Raw genomic sequence first — 22297 nt, 5'->3', positions numbered from 1 at the left:
AACACAAATAAGAAATGTTGGCAAGGGTGTGGGAAAGAGAACTCTTGTGCACTGTTAGTGGGAATGGAAGCTGGTACGGCCCCTGTGGAAAACAGTATAGAGGTTCCTCAGAAAGGTAAAAGAATTACCATATGATCTGATAATTCCACCACTGGGTATTTACCCAAAGAAAACAAAACCCCTAATTAAAAAAGATATACATCCATTACATTTACTGTAGCAGTATTTCCCATAACCATGATATGAAACAGCTGATGTGTGCATTGATGAATGAAAGAAGTGTTACATATATATGTATGTAAAGTGTTTTTTATTCCTACACATACACACACTATAGTGGAATATTTTATATATAATACATATATGTAGTGGAATAGTATTCAGCCATAAAAAAGAATGAGCTCTTGCTATTTGCAACAATATGGATATACCTAGAGGATAGAATACTAAGTGCAGTAAGTCAGTCAGAGAAAGACAAATTCCGTATGCTTTCACTTGTGGAATTTATACACATGAAACCAAAAAAACCTAAAAACAGACTCTTAAATATAGAGAAAAAACTTTGTCAGAGGGGAAGTAGGTGAGGGGATGGGTGAAATAAAGGAGGTTAAACATACACATTATTATGAGTAGTAAGTAATGAGTCATTATATTGTACACCTGAAACAATGCAAATTATACCTTAATAAAAATTGTAAAGAACAACCCAAAATAAATATTTATTAATGAATACTCTATAGAAAATAGATAATTTTCAAATTGAGAGAATATATTTTACAATGTATATGGCACCAAATAATTATTCTAAAGACTCAATAGGTAAAAATAGAAAGCCCCTTTTAAAAATTGCCAAAAGTCAGGGATATGGTTTTTGGAAAAGAGGAAATCCAAGTGACTAATGGACAAATGAAAAAATGCTTAGCCTTATTATTAATTAGGAAAATGTAATTTAAAATCACCGTGAAAAATGTTTCACACAATATTGTAGTTTTATGTTTTCAGTGTTGTTTCTGTATCATTGATTTTTGCCGTATATTATTTATTTTTTCTGTTTACTTTGGATTTAATTTTCTCTTGTTTTCTAGCTTCCTAAAACAAACATATTATTCACTAATAAACCTTTCTTCCTGTTACAGTCATTTAAAGCTATAAATTTCTCTAAGCTTCATTTAATTTCTGGCAAATTTTGATCTGCTGTGTTATCATTTTGTTGAAATATTTTATAAGTTCCCTTGTGATATCTTTTGTTTGTAGATTATTTAGAAATATGATTTAAAATTAAGTATTAGAGACCTTTAAGTATTAGATCCTCTTGGGTTAAACAAACCTTTTATAATTCATTTCCTCTTTTGAATATTAGTTAGACCTCCTTATAGTTTTTATGTTGGTGTTTACTCTAGGGCTAATAATTTGCTTCTTCCTTAACTTCACAGTTTATTTAGAGCCAGGACTGTACCACTTTATACTTTTTACTTCTCACCTAACATTTAATACAAATTGCAAATACAATTACAAATACAAATAATGCAAATTACAAATATACAATTACAAAAAAATGATTCCATTACCTTTGTGCTATTGCTATATTCTTTTACATATATTCTAAATCTCATGTTAAAATGTTATTATTTTGCTTTAAAGTATCAATTGTGTTAAAAAACAAAGATATCAGCTGTCTTTTAAAGACATTGAAGAGAAAAAATCTTTTCTTCCCCATCAGCACAAAATTACTTAAATTTAAAAAATTTGAATATAGTTGACACACAATATTACATTAGTTTCAGGTGTACAACATAGTGATCCAAGTCTATATTTTATGGTATGCTCACCACAAGTGTAGCTACATTCTATTACCATACAACACTGTTAATAATACCATTGATAAATTCCCTGTGGTGTACCTTTTATCCTGATGACTTATTCATTCCTTAATGGTTTTCCTGTATCTCCCACTCCCCTTTAACCATTTTGCTCATTCCCCAACCCTTCCCCTGTGGCAGCCATCAGTTTGTTCTCTGTATTTGTAGGTTTGATTCTGTTTTTGGTTTATTCATTTGTTTTGTTTTGTATTTTAGATTCCATGTGTAAGTGAAATAATACTGTATTTGTGTTTCTCTGATTTACTTCAATTAGTATATTAGTATTTTATATTTATCCCTTTAATTCTTTTCTGTATTATGTTTCTTTTTTTAAAAAAAGATTTTATTTATTTGAGAGAGGAGGTGTGGTGGTAAGGAGCAGAGCCAGTAAGGAGTAGAGGTAGAGAGGACTCCCTGCTGAACAGGGAGCCCGATGTGGGGCTCTATCCTAGGACTCCAGGATCAGGACCTGAGCCAAAGGCAGACACTTATCCAACTGAGCCACCCTGGTGCCCCATACTATGTTTCTATCTGCTATCATTTTTCTTTCAGCTTAAAGAGCACTTACTAGCATTTCTTCTAGTGCAGGTCTGCTGACAGTTCATCCCAGCTTTTGTTTGCCTGATATAATGTTTTTATTTCACACTAATTTCTGGATTGAAAGTTTTTCCATTTAGCATTTTTACAGATGATATTCTGTTTCTAATAAGGCAGCCATTTGTATTGTTGTTCCCTGGTATGTAAGGTGTGTTTTTACCCCCTTTGGCTACTTCCAGGATTTCCACTTTACCACTCATTTTCAATTTTACTGTGATGTATCTCAGTCTGGTTTTCTTTGAATACATTCAGGTTAGGGTTAACTGAAATTCTTGGGATTATTTGAAATTTTCCTCAAAACTCCGAGAATTTCAGCTATTATTTTTTCCTATTCTTTGTTACTTTCTGATTTTGGTATTTCAGTTACATGTCTGTTAAACCAATTTGTAGTTTCAGAGATCCTGAGGTTCTTTGTTTTCTTACTTTTAGTTGTTGTTGTTGTTCTACATATGGGATCATATCTTTTTTTTTTTAAAGTTTTTATTTATTCATGTGAGAGAGAGAGAGAGAGAGAGGCAGAGGTGCAGAGAGAGACAGAGACAGGCAGAGGCAGAAGCAGGCAGGCTCCATGCAGGGAGCCTGACATGGGACTCCATCAGGCCCTGGGCTGAAGGCGGCACTAAACCGCTGAGCCACCTGGGCTGCCCACACTGGATTATATCTACTAATCTGTCTTTAATAACCTACCTTTTGTCTGCCATTTGCACTCTTTTTAAACTTATTCAATACAAACTTTTTAGGTCTATAGTTTCTGTTCTTTGTTGTTTGCTGTTTTTCTGCCGAGATTCCTTATCTGTTCACTCATTGAAGCTATCTTTTCCAACATTTCATCAAACATAAATATGTAATGGTTGCTTTAAAGTTCTTGTCTTAAAGTCCAACATTTGAGACATCTTGAAGATAATTTCTATTGACTGCTTTTTTTTTCTTGACCTGTGGCTTACATATTCCTGTTTCCATTTCTTTTCAAAGATTTATTTATTTATTCATGAGAGAGACACACAGAGAGAGGCAGAGAGATAGGCAGAGGAAGAATGAGGCTCCCCACAGGGAACCCGATGGGGGACTCGATCCAGATTCCAGGATCACACTGAGCCGAAGGCAGATGCTCAACTGCTGAGCCACCCATGCGTCCCTCCTGTTTTTTTTCACATCTAATAATTTAAAAAATATTTTACAGAACATTGTAAATACTATATTTTGGAGATTATAGATGATGTCCCCTTCCCTTTTTGAATGTTGGTTTTCTTATTCAGTTGGCTGGCCACCTTGGAATTGTGTGGGCTTGATTTTTCCTCTTTGGTCAGATTTGTGGAAAGCCTTTAGCTTGACAGAACTTAATCTCTAAACTGTCTTACCCAACATATTGCCAAGTTTTGTGTTAAGCTATGCTAGAAAACCTAGAGTAGATCCTTCTTTACAGTATGGGCTTTATTTTATAGCAAGTCCTATTTTTTAAGGTGTATCTCACCTGGTGCACCTGGGTATTATTGAGTGGTTAATAAGGGGTCTCCATTATCAACTAGATTTGCCTGCTTGCCATTTCCCAACACTGTGGACCCGTGTACCTATTTAGCTCAGCCCCATAGCAGCCACTTTTGGATATGTCTCAGGAAGTCTTGTCCTTCTTGTATGTAGATTAGCCATCAGGGATCTAACCAGTACTTGAACTTACTGCCCCCTTACCCTTCATAGCTCCCTTTTCTTTAATGTTCTTTTCACAGATTCCATTGCTTCAGCTTCCTGGAATGCTAAGCACTACCTTCTCAGCTCAGCAGGACAGCCATTTTTTCCTTGGGCTGAAGCTTCCTATGCCATGGTTGGGAAATTGTATCCAAAAAGAAAGCTCAGGTGATGGTGGAGTCCACCTCGTGAATTTCTCCTTTCGAAGACCAGTCTTACACTGATAGTTGTCCAATGCTAAAAATAGCTACTTTATATTAGTTTGTGGTTATTTTCTCTTTTTTCCTACAGATTTTATTATTTTGAGAGAGAGTGAGCCAGAGAGAGAGAGAGAGAGAGAGAGAGAGAGAAAACACAAGTGGAGAGGGACAGAGGGAGAGGGAGAAGCAGGCTCCCCAGTGAGCAGGGAAGCCCTACACATAGATCCTACTTAAAAACAAAAAGCAAGACAAACCCTTTAATTATAAAATTAGGCCCATGAGGATTTGTTGTAACTATACTTGTTTGGACACTTAACTTTCCAGTGGTCAGGACATTATTAAAATGTACACATTCTTTTTTGTTTTTTTCCTTATGTGAGTTAGCCTTTTAGGGTTTAACTACATTAATACATTTGTTTATTGAGTAGAATGGCAGTTGCATTGCTGATACATTGCAGTTATTGTTATTTCTGCACAAATATAAATCAAATTTCTTTTTTTAAAAGATATTTAAGGGTGGGAGGGTAGACAGAGAGGGAGAGAGAACCTCAAGCCGACTCCCTGCTGAGCATGGATCCTGACACAGAGCTATATCTCAGGACTTGAGATCGTGACCTGAACAGAAACTAAGAGTTAGATGTTTAACTGACTGAGCCACCTAGGCACCACTAAATCTAATTTCTATAAGTTAAATGTTAGTGATGCTACTTTACTGAAATTTAAAATTGTTTGGGTAGGTTTTGGGATCAGACTGTCAAGTATCTTGAAAGCTATGTAGGAATTTAGAATGAGGAGCAGTTGCATTTCTTATAAAGTGATGTGATCAAAATATGATTTAATGTGGTTTAATTTAATAGAATTAGCCTAGGTTAGAGTTGGAGAGGGCAGAAAATGAGTTAAAATTCTCATTTATAATAATCAATAGTGAAATGAAATGCTGAGCCAAAGGGATATTATTATTTTTTTCAATATTCATTCATAGCTGATTATGTTCTAGGATTTATGAGAATGAAAAAGTGACAAATTGGGAAGAGATTTTAAAGAAACGATTTGTAGTATCAGTGTGGTAGGAATAGGAAAATTAAGAAAAAACTGAAAGGTAATGATATTGAGATTAGATTTGAAAATATTGATTGGTATCTCTTCATCTAAAATGTCTTTTATCTTCTCTCTAAATCCTGGAGATGGTAAGAAAGCCAGAAATGCAGATTTTAGTATAGCAGGGAGAATTAAAACTGGAAAAATTACTGAACTTTTAAGTATAGAAAAGCACAAGAGGGGAACAAAAAGAAAAGAATGTCCACTAGTACTTACTAGGTGAAAAAAAAATATGTGTAGTTACATACAGTTTTATTTGAAGAAGCCAAGAAAATAAATGGTTTCTGGGATCATGATCCACAAAAGGACATATTCTGTCTCAACTTTAATTTTTCTTTCTATTGGTTTCTTGTATTTTCTAAGGTAATTTTCATCCTTTAAAAAAATCTTAACTGTTCACCTCTTTCTGCCATCTGTAGTGCAGTTCATATTGATATAAATAGCAGATGAGAAAGTTGAAGTACCATGGGTTGTTTACAAACACTTGGCTGAGGAGAACCCTTCCTGCTTAAACTTCTTTTTATTCTTGCCAATATGAATTGTAGATAAATATATACTTCTGAAAGATATTAAAGTGTATTATTTTTTAAGTGTATTATTTTTAATATGTATTATAAACATGTTTATTTATCAGTCATATACATCTGTATTTTATTCCCTCTGTTTTGGAGTGTTTCAAACCTTTAGAAAAGTTGAAAGAATAATATAATGAACACCAATATACCCTTCACCTAGATTCAACAGTTGTTAATATCTTAACCACATCTGCTTTTATTTCTCTATATATAATACATTCATAGTTGTATATAAAATATGTGATTTTTTTCCAATTTGAGAGTTGTAGACATTACATTACTTTGCCACTACATCTGTTATCCTGTATCTCCTGAAAACAAGTGCATTCTCTTACCTAGCCATAACTATCAAGCACATTAGCATTGATAGAATGCTATTACCAAATATACAGTCCATATTTAGATTTCTCCCAATTATCTTAATGTCCTTTAAAACTTTTTATTTACTTTTAAAGATTTCACTTTTTTATTTTAGAGAGATAGAGGGAGCACACAAGCATGGAGAGAGGCAAGCTCCCCACTGAAAAGGGAGCCCAACACAGGGCTTGATCCCAGGATCATGACCTGAACTGAAGGTAGATGCTTAGCTCACTGAGCCACCCAGGTTCCCACCCCCCTCCTTTTTTATACGAGCTCTAACCAAGGATTGCACGTTGCTTTTAGAATTACATTTTTTTTTTTTAGAATTACATATTTTAATGCTCTTTCATTTAGATGAGTTCTTCAGCCTTTTTTTTTCATGACATTGACATTTTTGAAGTATCCAGGTCAGTAATTTTGTAAAAATTTCTCTCAGTTTAGATTTGCCTGGCATTTCCATATGATTAATTTCAAGTGAAATATTTTGGCAGAAATATTACATGAGGGATGTGCACTGTTCAATACATTACCTCAGGAGACATAATGATGTCAGTTATAGAATTGGTCATTTGGTTATCAAGATGTGTACTATATTTCCTCATTGTAAAAGTACGTTTTTCCCTTTGTAATTAATACGTTATCTCTGGAGTGACCTTTTTTTTTTTTTGTTTTTTGTTTTTTTTTGTTTGTTTTTTTTTAAATTTATGATAGTCACAGAGAGAGAGAGAGGCAGAGACACAGGCAGAGGGAGAAGCAGGCTCCATGCACCGGGAGCCTGATGTGGGATTCGATCCCGGGTCTCCAGGATCGGGCCCTGGGCCAAAGGCAGGCGCCAAACCGCTGCACCACCCAGGGGTCCCTGGAGTGACCATTTGAAACCTCTCCCCAGCAGGCTCCACTCAGTGTTTTAACCTCCATTGTTGCTTGAATAAATTATTATTGTGGTTATTATATGATGGTTATTTTTTAATTTTTTTGTTTCCTTTATGTTAATTACCTTGCATTCTTCTGTAAAAAAAATTCTCTACTGTTTATTTTTAGTGTCAGTATGGGCTCTCAAATGGATTCCTTTTTTATTCCTGTCATTATTCTTTTTAAAAAAATATTTATATTAGAGTATGGAGGGTGGTTAAGGAGGGAAGGAGAGAGGGAATCTCAAGCAGACTCCTCACTGAATGCAGAGCTGAAGCATGGCTTTATATCATAACCCAGAGATCATAACCTGAACCAAAACTAAGAGTTGGATGTTTAACTGACTGGGTGCCCTTGTAATTATTAATTTTGATGTTCAAAATGTCTCAAATCTGGTCAGGTTAGAACTCTCTCAAGATGACTCATAGACAGCTGATATGTCCTCATCTGTTTAGCATTTTCCATACTTTATGACACAACAAGATGGTCTACTTGCCTCTCTCTTTTTTCTTGAATGTCTTTTTTCAATTGTAGATGTATACATAAATATTTCACTGTTTTAACCATTTTAGGTGTACAATTTTTGCTTGCTTTTTATATGTGATTTTCCCTGGTTTTAATAATTTTAATCTTTTATTGAATCAGCATTCTGATGCTTATAGCCATTTGACTTAAGCAAACAAATCCTTTCTGGAGGAAAATAGCATCCTAGTCCTCAAATTTTTAATAATAATGTCTGACTCTCAAAAAATCAGGCATTGAGCAGCCTGAGTGGCTCAGTGGTTTAGCGCCACCTTCAGCCCAGGGTGTGATCCTGGAGACCCGAGATGGAGTCCCATGTTGAGCTCCTTGCATGGAGTCTGCTTCTCCCTCTGCCTCTGTCTCTGCCTCTCTCTCTCTCTCTCTCTCTCTCTGTGTGTGTCTTTCATGAATGAATGAATGAATGAATGAATGAATAAATAAATAAATAAATAAATAAAATCTTGAAAAAAATCAGGCATATAAGAGGACAGGATGATCTGTAGAAAAAAAACCCACAAAAGAAATAGATCCATTGAGATTTAGAGAACAGAGTTCTAAAACAGATTTTGTTAGCTATTGTTAATATGCTTTTAAAAAAGTGAGGAGTTTCAGCAGAGGACTAGAAACTTTAAAAATGAGCCAAATGGACATTCCAGAAATGAAAAGTATAACTGAGCCCAGTGAATTGGCTTAAAAGTAGATAAGTGGAGCTGAATGCAGAATTACTGAACTATAAGATAGGTCAAAAGACTCCATAGTGAAGCATGGAGCAAAAAAGGTGGGAAATAACAGAAAAAAGTATAAGACATAGGAGATATAGTCAAAAGGTTTAATATATACCTGATTGGATTCTTAGAAGAGAGAAGAGTGAGAGAATAAGGCAGAAGTAATATTTTAAAAGATTATGGGTTATATTTTACCAAAACTGAAGAGGGGTAATTTAAGAAGTCTAAGGAACTCCAAAGAAGATAAATTCAAGGGAAACCACACCAAGGCCATCATTGTAAAACTGCCAAAAACAAATACTACAAGCCAATGAGAAAGGACAGGTTACTTTAAAAGCTTACAGTTTTTAAAATTTTTTTAAAATATTTTATTGTATTTTAGAAAGCACAGAGATAAGGGCAGAGGGAAAGGGAGACAATCTCAAGCAGATTCTGCACTGAGCGCAGAGCCCAACATGAGACTTAGTCCCATGACCCAAAGATCACAACCTGAGCTGAAACCAGAGTTAGACATTTAACTGACTGAGCCACCCATGCACTCAAAAGCTACAGTATTAAAAAAAAAAAATCCTTATGGCTAACTTCCTAGCAGAAATAATGGAATCCAGGTAACAATGGGATGATACAAGCACAGTACTGAAAGGGAACTGAGTGTTCTGGAATAAAAGTAAATCATTGAATTATAAACTTAAAACAGGTGAATTTTATGATATATGAATTATATCTTAATGAATTTATTTAAAAATTAAAGTAAAATGATAATTTCAGCTTTGTGAAATGAGAAAGTTTATTTTCAGATCTACTTCAAAGAAAATACTAAAGGGAGTTTTTCAGGCTATTTGACTACATAGGAGATGTCAAAAGATTTTGAAAAAAAAAGATTTTGAAAATGATTCTAGGAGGAAGCTTGAAGATTCAGAAAAGAATGAAGAGCAATGTAAAGGCTAAATATGTTTGTAGATTTGAATAAATATTAACAATAAACACAACAAAGCTGGTGTAAGTCTGATGATAAAGTGAATTTTTAAGGCGACAAGAATTATTCAAGATAAAAAAGGACACTTTATAAGTATAAAAAGTTTAGTTGCCCCAGAAAATATATTTCTTTTTTTTTTAATTTTTATTTATTTATGATAGTCACACACACACAGAGAGAGAGAGAGAGAGAGAGAGGCAGAGACACAGGCAGAGGGAGAAGCAGGCTCCATGCACCGGGAGCCCGACGTGGGATTTGATCCCGGGTCTCCAGGATCGCGCCCTGGGCCAAAGGCAGGCGCCAAACCGCTGCACCACCCAGGGATCCCCAGAAAATATATTTCTAAATGTGTATGCATCTAATAACATAGCATCAGAATACATAAGTCAAAAATGGACAGGTACAGAAAAATTTATAATCATGGTGGGAGTTTTTGGTGCTCTCTTCGGCAGCACACATCTAAAACTGGAACGATACAGAGAAGATTAGCATGGCCCCTGCACAAGGACGACGCACAAATATGTGAAGTGTTCCATATAATCATAGTGGGAGTTTTTGAAACACTTGTCTTATAAAGAAAGGTGAAAGATTTAGAATAAGATCAAAAAATAAGTAAGGAAATAGAAAATGCAAAAATACAGTTAACTGTTTAATTGACATAGTGAAATACTGCATCAACATCTGCAGAATACACATTTTTTTCAAGTGCACATTGGCCCTTAGCTCCTGCTATACACAAAGAATCAATTCTGTATGTATTGTGATTCTCAATGTGAAAGGTAAAATAATAAAATTTCTAGGTGATGATACTATCTATATGATAGGTGTGTGTATGTTGCTTTTTGCTTTTATTACCTTGTGCTCCCCAAACTTTTTAACAGAATATGTTAATATCATAATCAGGTGAAAAATTATAACAAGGGGGTATATAGCATCTTTAGAAAGGGGAAAGATTTCCTTTTTAAAATTTCTTAAATTTTTATCTAAATTTTAGTTAACATGCAGTGCACTGTTGGTTTTAGGAGTAGAATTCAGTGATTCACCCCTTACATATGATACCCAGTGCTCATCACAAGTGCCCTCCTTAATACCCATCACCCATTCAGCCCATTCCCCAATCACCTCCCTCCAAAAACCCCTCAGTTTGTTCTCTATCATTAGGTTATTTGTTTCCCCTTCTCTCTCTCTCTCTCTTTTTTTTTTTTACTTTTTCCCCTCCCCATATGTTCATCTCTTTTATTTCTTAAATTCCACATGTGTGAAATCATGATACTTGTCTTTCTCTGACTTATTTTGCTTAGCATTATACACTCTAGCTCCATCCATGTTGTTGCAAGTGACAAGATTTCATTCTTTTTTAAAAAATATTTTATTCATGAGAGACACAGAGAGGCAGAGACACAGGCAGAGGGAGAAGCAGGCTTCATGCAGGGAGCCCGACGTGGGACTCAATACCAGGACCCCAGGATCACGTCCTGGGCCAAAGGCAGGTGCCAAACTGCTGAGCCACCCAGGGATCCCAATTTCACTCTTTTTTATGGCTGAGTAAATAGTCCATCGTATATTTATTTATATTTATATATATACATACTACCTCTTTATATATGTAAACATACACACACACACACAGACATACCACCTCTTCTTTATCCATTCATCACTCAAGGATGTTTCTGTTTTTTCCATAGTTTGGCTCTTATAATGTTGCTATAAACATCAGGGTGCATGTACCCCTTCAGATCTATATTTTTGTATACTTTAGGTAAATACCTAATGCAGTTCCTGGATCATAAGATAGTTCTATTTTTAACTTTTTGAGGAACCTCCATACTCTTTTCCAAAGTGGCTGCACTAGTTTGCATTCCCAGCAATAGTCAAAGAGTGTTCCAAAAGGCGAAAGATTTCTTAAACAGGAAGTTACACAATGAAGGAAATGACTTATAAAATGTACTACATTAAAAAGAACTTTTTTCACCAGAAGACACCATAAGAGAGTGAAAATGCAAGTTCCTTCTTCCAGAACGTGGAAGAAAAGTTACATTTTATAAAGAGCACTCATAAGGGCAGCCCCAGTGGCTCAGCGGTTTAGCGCCGCCTGCAGCCCAGGGCGTGATCCTGGAGATCAGGGATCAAATCCCACATCTGGCTCCCTGCATGGAGCCTGCTTCTCTCTCTCTCTCTCTCTCTCTCTCTCTGTCGCCAATGAATAAATAAATAAAATCTTAAAAAAAAGCATTCATAAATCAGTAAGAGAAATTTATAGAAAAATGAGTAATAGAATTGAGGGCACCTGAGTTGCTCAGTCGATTAAGCATGTGCCTCAGCTCAGGTCGTGATTCCAGGGTCCTGGGACTGAGCCTCATGTCAGGCTCCCTGCTCCCTGCTCCTGTACCTCTCCCTGCTCACCCCTCCCCCCACCATTGGGGGGTGTTGTCTCTCTCACCATCTCTCTCTCTCTGAAATGAAATCTTAATATATGCGTGATAGATTTGAATAGTCACTTCACAAAAGAGGCTGTGCAACTAAAATATATTGAAGGTTTTTAGCACTATTAGTAATCAAAGAGATGCAAAATAAAACCATAATGTGATTACAGATAAATCTATCAGAGTGGCTATATATTTAATGTTTTGAATTTTTATTTTGAGATTAGAGTTCCAGGGTGTTGGGAAAGTAGTACAGAGAGATCCAGTGTACCCTTCACCCAGTTCTCTCCAAAGTTTATATCTTACATAAGTAAAGTGCAATATTAAAGTCAAGAAATTGACATTTCTTATCACAAATGTGTGTGTATAGTTTTATGCCATTTTATCACATATGTAGATTTATGTAACTACCATCACGGTCAAGAACTGAACTATTTTATCACCATACAGATCTCCCTTGTGCTGTTAGACTCATATTCACATGCCTCCCCTCTATTGTTCATAACCCCTGGTAACCAGTAGCCTGTTTTCCATCTCTACAGTTTTGTCATTTTGGTAATGTTCTATAAATAGAATCGTACCTCAAGTGATCTTTTGAGATTGGTATTTTTTAATCATAATGCCTTTGAGGTCCATCCAAGTTTGTCTATCCATAGTTTGGTCCTTTTTAGAATGGCTACATAGTTTTCAACTGACAATACCAGGTATTTGTAAGGATGTAGAGCAATAGGAACTTTAATGTACTGCTAGTGGGAACATAAATGGGCACAATCACTGCAAAAAACTATTTGGCATTTTCTACCAAAGTAGAAGCATACCACTCTATTCAACAATTCCAGTTCTAGTAAACATTCAATGAAATGTGTGTCTTTGGGGTGCATGGGAACCTCAGTCAGTTGAGCATCTGACTCTTGGTTTTGGCTAGGTCATGATCCCTGGGTTGTAAGATGGAGCCCCACATTGGGCACCAGAGTCTGCTTGAGATTCTTCCTCTCCCCCTGTCCCCCCAACTCTAAAATAAAATTTAAAAGTCTTTTAAAAAATGTGTATCTTTATCAGCAAGAGAAGTGTTTTGTAAAAATATATTTATAGCAACATTATTTGTAATTCCTGTGATTTGGAAAGGAACTAAATGCTTACCAACAGTGTAATGAAGTTTTAAAAACTATGATGTCATCATTCAATAGAATACCATAGAGCAGGGATTAGGAAATTTTTTTTCTGAAGCACTACATAGTAAATAGTTTAGCCTTTATGAGTCATACATTGTCCCAGCTACACTTCAGTTGTAGCAATGAAGCAGACATGCAGGTGAGCGAACAAGTGTGGTCATCTTCCAACGAAACTTTTTACAAAAACCAATTTGGCCTTTAGGGGCTATAGTCTGCTGACCTCTTATAGATGAATCTCATAATTTTGTATAAAAGAAACCATATATTATGATTACATTTTTATAAAGTTCAAAACCTATCAAAATAAACCTATACAATTGAAGTCAGCTAATTGATTGTCTTTAGGGAGAGGCAGAGGCATGAAAGTTACTTCTAGGGTGCTGAAAATAAAGATTTACCTGAATAGTAGTCATGCAGGTCAGTTCACTTTTGATTACTCATTGAGATGTGTACTTAATGATTTATGCACTTCTCTAGTGTGTATATGTATATATGGTACCTTATTAAATTATTTTAAAAAGTTTAAAATAAAATGGAAGCATTTTATTTTAGTGTCCCCATCAGGTTAGAACTATATTATTTATCTCTGGCATATGATAGTCATAGCTAAATTTTTTTTTTAGTAGGAATTGCTAATAATCACTATAGCAAGATAAGGGACAGTGAGGAGTGATGACTCTGGATTAGCTTAAAGAGCTTATTGAAGACTTTGGGGAAAGCAGTATTGGCACAGGTACAGAAGCTGAAGTAATCATTTAATGTATTTTCATGAAAACATGATAGATCCTAGTTTAAAAGGCTAGCAGGATCTAATGAATGGTGTAAGATAACAACTATTCATGTTTGAAGGCAGAAGGGAAACATTATTTGGTTAGCTTTTATGAGCAAGGTACTGTGATTGTTTTGTAATGATGATATATAGTTTGGTCCATCTGACAGTTTTGTTATGTTTTTTACCTGCTAAAACCCTCTTTGAATCTTGTTTTGTAAAGGATCATGGACCCATTAACACTGAGTGATGTAGATGTGATATAGGGTTTATTGGAGGAAACTTATAAAAAGTAGTAGTGTGCAGGGAGTCTCTCAGATGTTTTTTATTTCACAGCTTAGGGCAGGCATGAATGGTCTTCATGCACATGACCAAGTGACCTTACACTAGAGATTGGCCTCTTTTCTGTAGTCCTCTCTATATATGTAGGTCAGGGCAGAGAACATCTAAATGACTGTGTAACAGTTGTTAGAAAGGGGAAGCCTCAGCAACCCAAGGGGCAGGTATGGCCTAGTTTTCCTTTGAGCTCAAAAAAATTCAGACCTACTGAGCCTCCTTGCTGCTAACCTTATAAATGGGGTTTGGAAATGAACCTCCAGGGCCATCTAGATTTATCTTTCATCACGTATTTCCCATTACTAGAATATGAAGTGAAAACTTCTTAGCCTGGTGTAAAGGTCTTCTAACAGGTTTCTCTCATTTCTGTATCAGGCCTTTCTGCCACTGATTCTACAGAGATTTTTCTCATTAACTGAATTATTTTCTAAGAAATGGTTGCTTATTCCAAGCGTCTCATCTTTGCTCACATTTCCTAATTTAGAATGCTTGTCTCTAAATTTCTTATTCTTGTTCCATGTCTTCTGTGATGCCTCCCTGATGATCTCAATTCTTATACCAAATATTACCATTTTCAAATGCTGCCTTGTATTAATTTTTATGTGTACATTTCTATTTTTCCATCTAACTTGCAAATTCCTTAAGGGTAGGAAACATACCTTAGATTACTTTGTAACTTCTATAATATGCTAGTGGACTTGTGTGTAAATGCCTAACAAATAATGAATGATTAGAATGTATGCTCTTATAATGTATTTGGATTGTATACTATTCATAATACTTTTGGGTTCTCTGTGCCTCTTGTAAATTCTCAACATTAATTGTTAAGTATAATACTAGATTCTTTATTAGGACTTTTTTATTCTCTTATAGTTAAACTCCTTTTTTGAGGTTGGTATCAGTTATTGTTTGTTGGTTACTCTACTAGCCAGTTTAGTAATTAGATTCCTCCATTCTACTTCAGCAAGAAGTTGAGAACTTTAAGAAGCTAAATCTCATTAGTAAAGAACAGTTTGAAAACCTAACACCTGAACTTCCTTTTGAGCCAAACCAAGAAGTTCCTGTAGCACCTTCACAGTCCAGGCAAGGTATGTAAATCTGCTTTTGTGTGTAATAGTTTTTGAATAATATTAAAGCAGTCCTAAATTGTTTTAAAAGTTTGCTGCCTTTTTATCTGTGGAAAAAAAGCATTAGGTATCTGGTAAAAGACTAGAATTTTAAAAGTCGACTTTTGTTTATCCTTTGGTGAACCTCAAAACATTTGAGAGACTTGAAACTACAGACTGTAAATTTGAGAAGTCAGCTTTATAGCATAATCTCACTTTATTCTTGATGAATAGGCAGGTGATCTAGAAGTCATCTGTTATAACCCCAGATTATGCTCAAACCCAGATGCTTACTGAAAAGCAGGCAGAATTGGTTGGTTCTTTATGTGTTTCATTTAATTTTAAGATTGCTGGCAATGTTTCTCTTTTTGAAATAAAGTTTTTCACTGACTTGCCGATTCCTTAAAATATACCACTAACATTCTTTTGTCCTACGGCCTTAGCTTAGTGTGAACATATGAATACATTTGGGAGATACATAAATGGAATCTGACATTTTCAGGCAAGTGTAAGTGATTTTGTTATAGTGTTTCATGAAGGCAGTTTAAAAAAAAAACTTTTAATTTGGACAGCTTCAAACATATGCCAAAATAAAACAAATTGTGTAATGTAATAAAACCTCCATGTGCCCTTTGCTACTTAATTTCATAGCCAATTTCGTTTCATCTCAGTTCCACTCATTGTCTTTACTCCCACTGGATTATTTTGACACAAACATCTAATAATTATTATTCAGATTTTTTCATTCCTATATATTCATGTATGTGTCCTTCAAAAGAGTTCTTTTAAACATATAAATAACATGTCATTATCACATCTAGAATTAATATTGATTCCTTAATATCAAGTATCTAATTAGTGCTCACATTTCCTCATTTATCACTTAAAAAAAATTGGGATCCATGTATGTTTGAACATTCTAAGGTTGATAGGTCTTGTTTGTAAGTTCAAAGTAATTTTTTTCCTTGCAATTTATTGTTGGAGGAACTGGGTTGTTGTCTTCTATAATGTCTCATATTCTGAATTTTGATGATTACATCTCCATGGTCTCATTCAACCTGTTTTCAGGTCCTGAATTGTCAGTAACTGTTACTTTGATACAGAGACTTGATCAGATTGAGGCTTAAACTTTTACAAGAATATGTCATATATAATTACTGAATATTTCTACCAGGAGGCACATAATGCTCAATTGTCTCTTTGTGGCCTTAATAGCCATTGATAATCATTGCTTGGAGCTTTTATGTCACAAGGGACTGCAAAATGGTGATGATTCTATTTTTGTCATTGCTTCTTAAATTTAGTAGATAGAATACTTCCATAAAAAGAAATCCCCCTAATTGATTATTTGTTTATCCTGAGATAGAGGTCTTACAGGAAAGAGAATAAATGCTCAGTTTTTTTTTTTCTCTCTTCACTAGTTTTCAAAGTGATGAGTTGGTTCCCTAACATATTTCATTGGTCACCAATGAGGTTTAATTTTTTTGTTCATTTTTAAATTATCATTATGGTTTCATAAATGCATTAGATGTGTTTCACTGTATTGGAGTTTTTTAAAGATTTTATTTATTAGATAGAGGGAAGGAGCACGAGGTGGGGAAGCAAGGGGAGAAAGAGAAGCAGACCCCCTGCTGAGCAGAAAGCCTAATAATAGGGCTGGGTCCCAGGCCCCTGTGAGATCGCAGCTTAACCAATAGAGCAACTCAGGTACCCATATTGTAGTTATCTTATTGATGCTTTTTTTTTTTAAGATTTTATTTATTCATGAGAGGCACAGAGAGACAGAGACACAGGCAGAGGGAAAAGCAGGCTCCATGCAGGGAGCCCTATGTGGGACTCGATCCCAGGACTCCAGGATCACGCCCTGGGCCAAAGGCAGGCACTAAACTGCTGAGCCACCCAGGGATCCCCTCATATTGATGCTTTTGCCACTCATCAGTTTATTGGCTTTTAGCTTCAGGTCTACGTCTCACTGCTTTCTTCTGTGATAGTGGAGTTGAGACGTTAACTTTCTTGTTTGCCAGCAGGCATGATAAGTTTTGTAAGTACTTGAGTTGCTACTGAGTTAGTTATTGTTTCTAGGCTTTTTCAATTGAAAGAGCTTAGAATTGTTTTTTAAAGAAAAATACATTATAAATTCATGGTGATATTTTCTGTTCAACTTTAGGATTAAAGGTTATAATTTTAATTTGTGTGATTTTGTATTTGTACTGCTTTTTACTTACATGAAAAAAAAAACTTTGTTCCTAACCACAGTAGCAGAATTATTTACTTGTTTATCCTTTGATAAAATAGTTTTAGAATAATATTAAATTATATTATTACTATGAATACTGAAAGTTTACTTCTTTTAAATATCTTTAAACTTTTATGTTTTTAAACGATTTTATTTATTTATTTGACAGAGAGAGAGAAAAAGCACAAGCTGGGGGAGAGGCAGGGGGAGAGGAATAAGCAGGCACCGGAGACAGGGCCTGATCCTAGGACTCTAAGATCATGACCTGAGCTGAAGGCAGATGCCTAACTGAGCCACCCAAGTGGTCCTAAATCTCTTTTAAACTTTTATTTATTTTTTTTTAAGATTTTATTTATTTATTCATGAGAATACACAGAGAGGAGGGAGAGAGGCAGAGACACAGGCAGAGGGAGAAGCAGGCTTCATGCAGGGAGCCTGACGTGGGACTCGATCCAGGGTCTCCAGGATCACACCCTGGGCTGCAGGCGGCGCTAAACCACTGAGCCACCGGGGCTGCCCCTCCTTAAACTTTTAAACAACTTTATACTTCAAAAATTATAAGTTTTATGGTATTCCACTGTGTTCAGCCCAATTACAAGATTTTTTGTCTTGTTTAAGTACATTAAAATTGATAATTTATGCTGCTAAGTACATCATGGAGAGAATGAAAGTCCTAAATTAGGAGGTGAATTTTGCAGTGTATAAAAGTAACAAAAAATTAGTATCATAAAAATCTAAAACTGTGAAAATCAACATGAAAAACTGTTACTGTTAGTAGAAAAAATAATAAATGAAATAGTGGAAATTCATACAGAGAAAAAGTGAATGGCCAGTAAATATGAAAAGATGCTCTCATCTTTACTTTGTTGAGATTTGCCAGTTTTAACCACAGTGACATATCATGTTATAAACCAACAGTTTCACTTCAAGAGATATTCTTGTAAATGTTTACCAAAAGACCATTTATAGTAACATTGCCATAATAGAAAAAAACAAATGAAAAATTTTAAATGCCCATTTATAATAGACTGTATAATAAGATGTGTTATATTCACATAAAGGAAAAATATCCAGCAGTGGAAAATGAAAGAACTAAAGCTCATTGTGACAAAATGGGTTGATCTTAAAAATAGAAGTTGTATAAAATAAGCTAGACACAAAGGAGTTTATTAAATCTAGTGTCATATGAAACATAAAATTCATGGTATATGCATAGCACATAGACACCGTGAAGAGCAGTGGGAATTGTTAACTCAAAAAATTTAATATAGTGGTTTACTCCTAAGAAAAGGGGAGAAACCCATTTGAAAGGTCTGCACATAGGCTTGCCTGCATCTGGAATTTATGTGTTGATCTAGTTGGTGGGTACATAGGTATCAACTCTATGTTTCTTTAAAATTTTGTCTTCCTAGGTAAAGTAAGCTTTTTAAATTAAATTTCAGATATTTGCACAAATCTCAGATATTTAATACAGTGTACTTGGAAAACTTGAATTTCTTTGGTACTTAATTTCTTTTTTTTTTTTAAAGATTTTATTTATTTATTTATGAGAGACACACAGAGAGAGGCAGAGACATAGGCAGAGGGAGAAGCAGGCTCCATGCAGGGAGCCCGATGTGGGACTCGATCCCAGAACCCCAGGATCACGTCCTGAGTCAAGGCAGACACTCAACCACTGAGCCACCCGGCATCCCTCGTGCTTAATTTCTTGTTCTCAGTTTATAAATAATCTCCATTTTTAAAGTCATATATCAATCTTTATTTTTGTGCTATAACTTCCAATTTTAAAGAATAGGAACAAAAAAATTAAATTAGCGAAACTTAAGAAGATAAAGTCAATCCAGTATTGCTATGATAAAAAAAGTGCCAAATAGATTAACTTTCAGTTTGAAAAACAATTATCGATGAATTTAAAGAAAATTCAGCTCTCTGCTGAATAGAGTATACAGAAAGATTAAAAGGTTAAAAGGGGTGAGGGGAAACCTTGAGTGTGGGACTCTTGATTTTAGCTCAAGTCACAGGTCAGGGTTGTGAGATCAAGCCCTGTGTCTGGTTCCATGCTCAGCGCACAGTCTGCTTGAGATGATCTCTTTCCTTCTCCATATCCCCTTGTCCCCCCCACTCCTACTCGCAAGCACTGTCTAAAATAAATAAAATCTTTTTTAAAAATAAAGATTAAAAAAGTGGGAAATGCTATAAAACAATGATACTAATAAAAAAAAAAAAACTGCTGATGCCATTTAGAATTTAAGGCCTAAAGGTGGTGTTTGATTTCACGGTCTTCAGTATCTGTCTTCCTGTTTATCCCCTATACCGCATCCAAACAGCCCTCTGCTTGTCACACCCTAAATCAGCTTTTGATAGTGCCTCCAAATCTCTCCATGTTTAAGATGTATTAAATCAATCCTCATCTTACCTAACATCAGCTTTAGATCAATTATGCTCTGTCTTGAAACACATTCTTCTTCCGAGACACTATTTACTTAATTTTCTTTCTACTTCATTGAGTCTTTTTGCTAATTCTTCCCCATTTCCCCAAGCTATGGATGATTTAGGACTCAGTCTTCACATTTGTTTCTTATCCTCAATAACTTCTCAGTATTTAGTCTCATAGTTTTAAATAGCATTATGCTAATGAATATCAAATTTATATGTGTAGATAAAGACCTCCATCCTTAGTTTTTATAAACATCAGCTGTGTAGTCAACAGTTTCACTTGGATGTTTTATGAACATCCCAAATTTCATGTCCAAAATCTTAACCAAGTCTGAATTGTCACCCCTTTCCAAGGACTTCTTACAGACTTCCACATCTCTGTAAATATTAATTCCATTTTCTAATTGTACAGGTAAAAAAAAAAAAATCTTGGTGTCATCCTTGATCTTTCTTTTTCAACTTCTATATCTTATTCATTAGCTGATTATTTTCATAACTCCTTAAAATATACCCAGAACCTGACCACTTTTCACCTTCTCTACTTCTATCACCCTGCAGAAGATACCATCATTTTCCCATTTGTTAATTTTAATGGCTCCTAACCTGTCCCCCTCCTTTCATTCTGACCACCTTATAAGGATCCAGAGTTATCATTTTGATTTCTTTGAAAAAACTTAAAATATAATTTATATTCATTAAATTTCATGTTTTTTGTATGTACAGTTTCTGGGATTTTGACAGATGCATACAATTACGTAGCTGTCACCTTCTAAAACACAGTTCATTATGCTTTACACATTCTCCCATGTCTCTTTTTCATCAACTCCATGCCCAACTTTTTTGGCAGCCTGTTTCCTATTTTTTTTGTCCTTATATTTTAGCCGGAATATCATATAAATAAAATCACATAGAAAATAGTCTTTTGAGTCTGGCTTCTTTCATTTAGCATAATGCATTTGAAATTCATCCATATTTTTGTGTGGTGTTTTTCCTTTCTGTGGGTAAGTAGTATTCCATTGCATTGGATGTAAGCAGTTTATCATTAGTTGAAGGGCATGTATTGTTGTTTTTAATTTTTGGTGATTATGAATAAAGCTGCTATCAGTATTTGCTTACAAATTTGTGAATATGTTTTATTTCATCTGGGTAAAGACTTAGAATTGCTGGGTCTTGTAAGTGTATGTTTAAGGAACTGTTAAGCCTGTTTTCCAAAGTTGCTATATGATTTTTTTACTCCCACCAGCAATGCGTGATGGTTCCAATTGCCCCACATCCTCACTAGCACTTGGTTTAAAAAAAAATATTGCCATTCTAATAGATATGTAGCGGTATCTCATTGTGACTAACAGTGTTGAGTATCTTTTTATGTGCTCATTTGGCATTAGTATATCTGGTAAAATATCTGCTCAAACTTTTAATTTTTTTTATTGAGTTCTTTTTATTTTTAAATGTCTTTTTATTAACTTATTTTGTATTTTTAATTTTTTAGTAAAGTGTATATTCAGTTTTTTAAAAAGATTTTATTTGTTTATTTGAGAGAGAGAGAGAACGAGCAGATAGAGTGACAGAGGGAGAGGGAGAAGCAGGTTCCCCACTGAGCAGGGAGCCCAGCGATGTGGGACTTGATCCCAGGACGCTGGGGGTCATGACCTGAGCTGAAGGCAAACACTTAACCAGCTAAGTCACCCAGGCACCCCTAGTTTTCTTATTGAGCTTTGAGAGTTCTCTATTCTGGATACAGGTTTTGGGTGTACATATTTTATTAGCCATATCCATAAATATTTTATGGTTTGGTGCTATTGTAAATGTTGCTTTAAAACCTTTACTTTCTAATTGTTTATTGCTATTATATAGAAATATGATTGATTTTCATGTATTATCCTTTGTAATGTTAATCCTATGTGTCAACTTAATTGGATCAGGATGACGGAATATTTGGTTAAGCAGTATTTCTGGATTTTTTCAATGAGGCTATTTCTAGATGAGATTAGCATTTGAATTGGCTTAGTAGATTGTCTTCCCCAAAGTCCATTGAGAGCCTGAATAGAACAAAAAGGGGGGAAGGTGGAATTCACCTCTCTTTTGTGTCCTCTTAGTGAGTTGACCTTTTTATTCAGTAAATATTGCCTTTATTTCTGGTAATTTTCTTTGTTTTGAATCTAATTTATCTTATTTTGATATAGCCATTCCAGGTTTGTCTTGATTACTGTTTGCATGATATACAGTGTATTTTTTCCCCTCCTTTGCTTTAGCCTATTAAGTTAGTTATACATAGCATACAGTTGGGTCATCTTTTTAAAAAATTCTTT

General features: G+C 34.9%; 1 protein-coding gene and 1 non-coding gene across 29 annotated transcripts in view; both read left to right on the top strand.

Moving 5' to 3' along the window:
• The window catches only part of LARP1B (La ribonucleoprotein 1B), a 130159-nt gene that overhangs the window by 71322 nt on the left and 36540 nt on the right, over positions 1–22297 (top strand). For 13 of the 28 annotated variants that reach the window (XR_012012817.1, XR_012012815.1, XR_012012816.1 and 10 more), the window contains one exon: positions 4181–4307. The exons of 2 other annotated variants lie outside the window; for them this stretch is intronic. Coding sequence is in view for 21 of the 26 variants with exons in the window: in XM_072788432.1 (XP_072644533.1) it covers positions 4181–4307 (127 nt within the window). In the remaining 5 variants the exon portion in view is untranslated. Of the gene's footprint in view, positions 1–4180; positions 4308–7083; positions 9136–9328; positions 9398–15174; positions 15299–22297 lie in introns of those variants that run through there. 13 more of the 28 variants (XM_072788434.1, XM_072788430.1, XM_072788426.1 and 10 more) reach the window with 6 other exon arrangements.
• On the top strand, positions 9945–10049 carry LOC140612183 (U6 spliceosomal RNA). Its single transcript, XR_012013489.1, has one exon. It is a non-coding gene; the product is annotated as a U6 spliceosomal RNA (small nuclear RNA).

This window comes from Canis lupus, chromosome 20 (genome assembly GCF_048164855.1).
Source record: "Canis lupus baileyi chromosome 20, mCanLup2.hap1, whole genome shotgun sequence".
In the NCBI taxonomy this organism is placed as follows: domain Eukaryota; kingdom Metazoa; phylum Chordata; class Mammalia; order Carnivora; family Canidae; genus Canis; species Canis lupus.
Note: the sequence above shows the minus strand (reverse complement) of the source record. Positions and strands in the feature narration are given on the sequence as shown.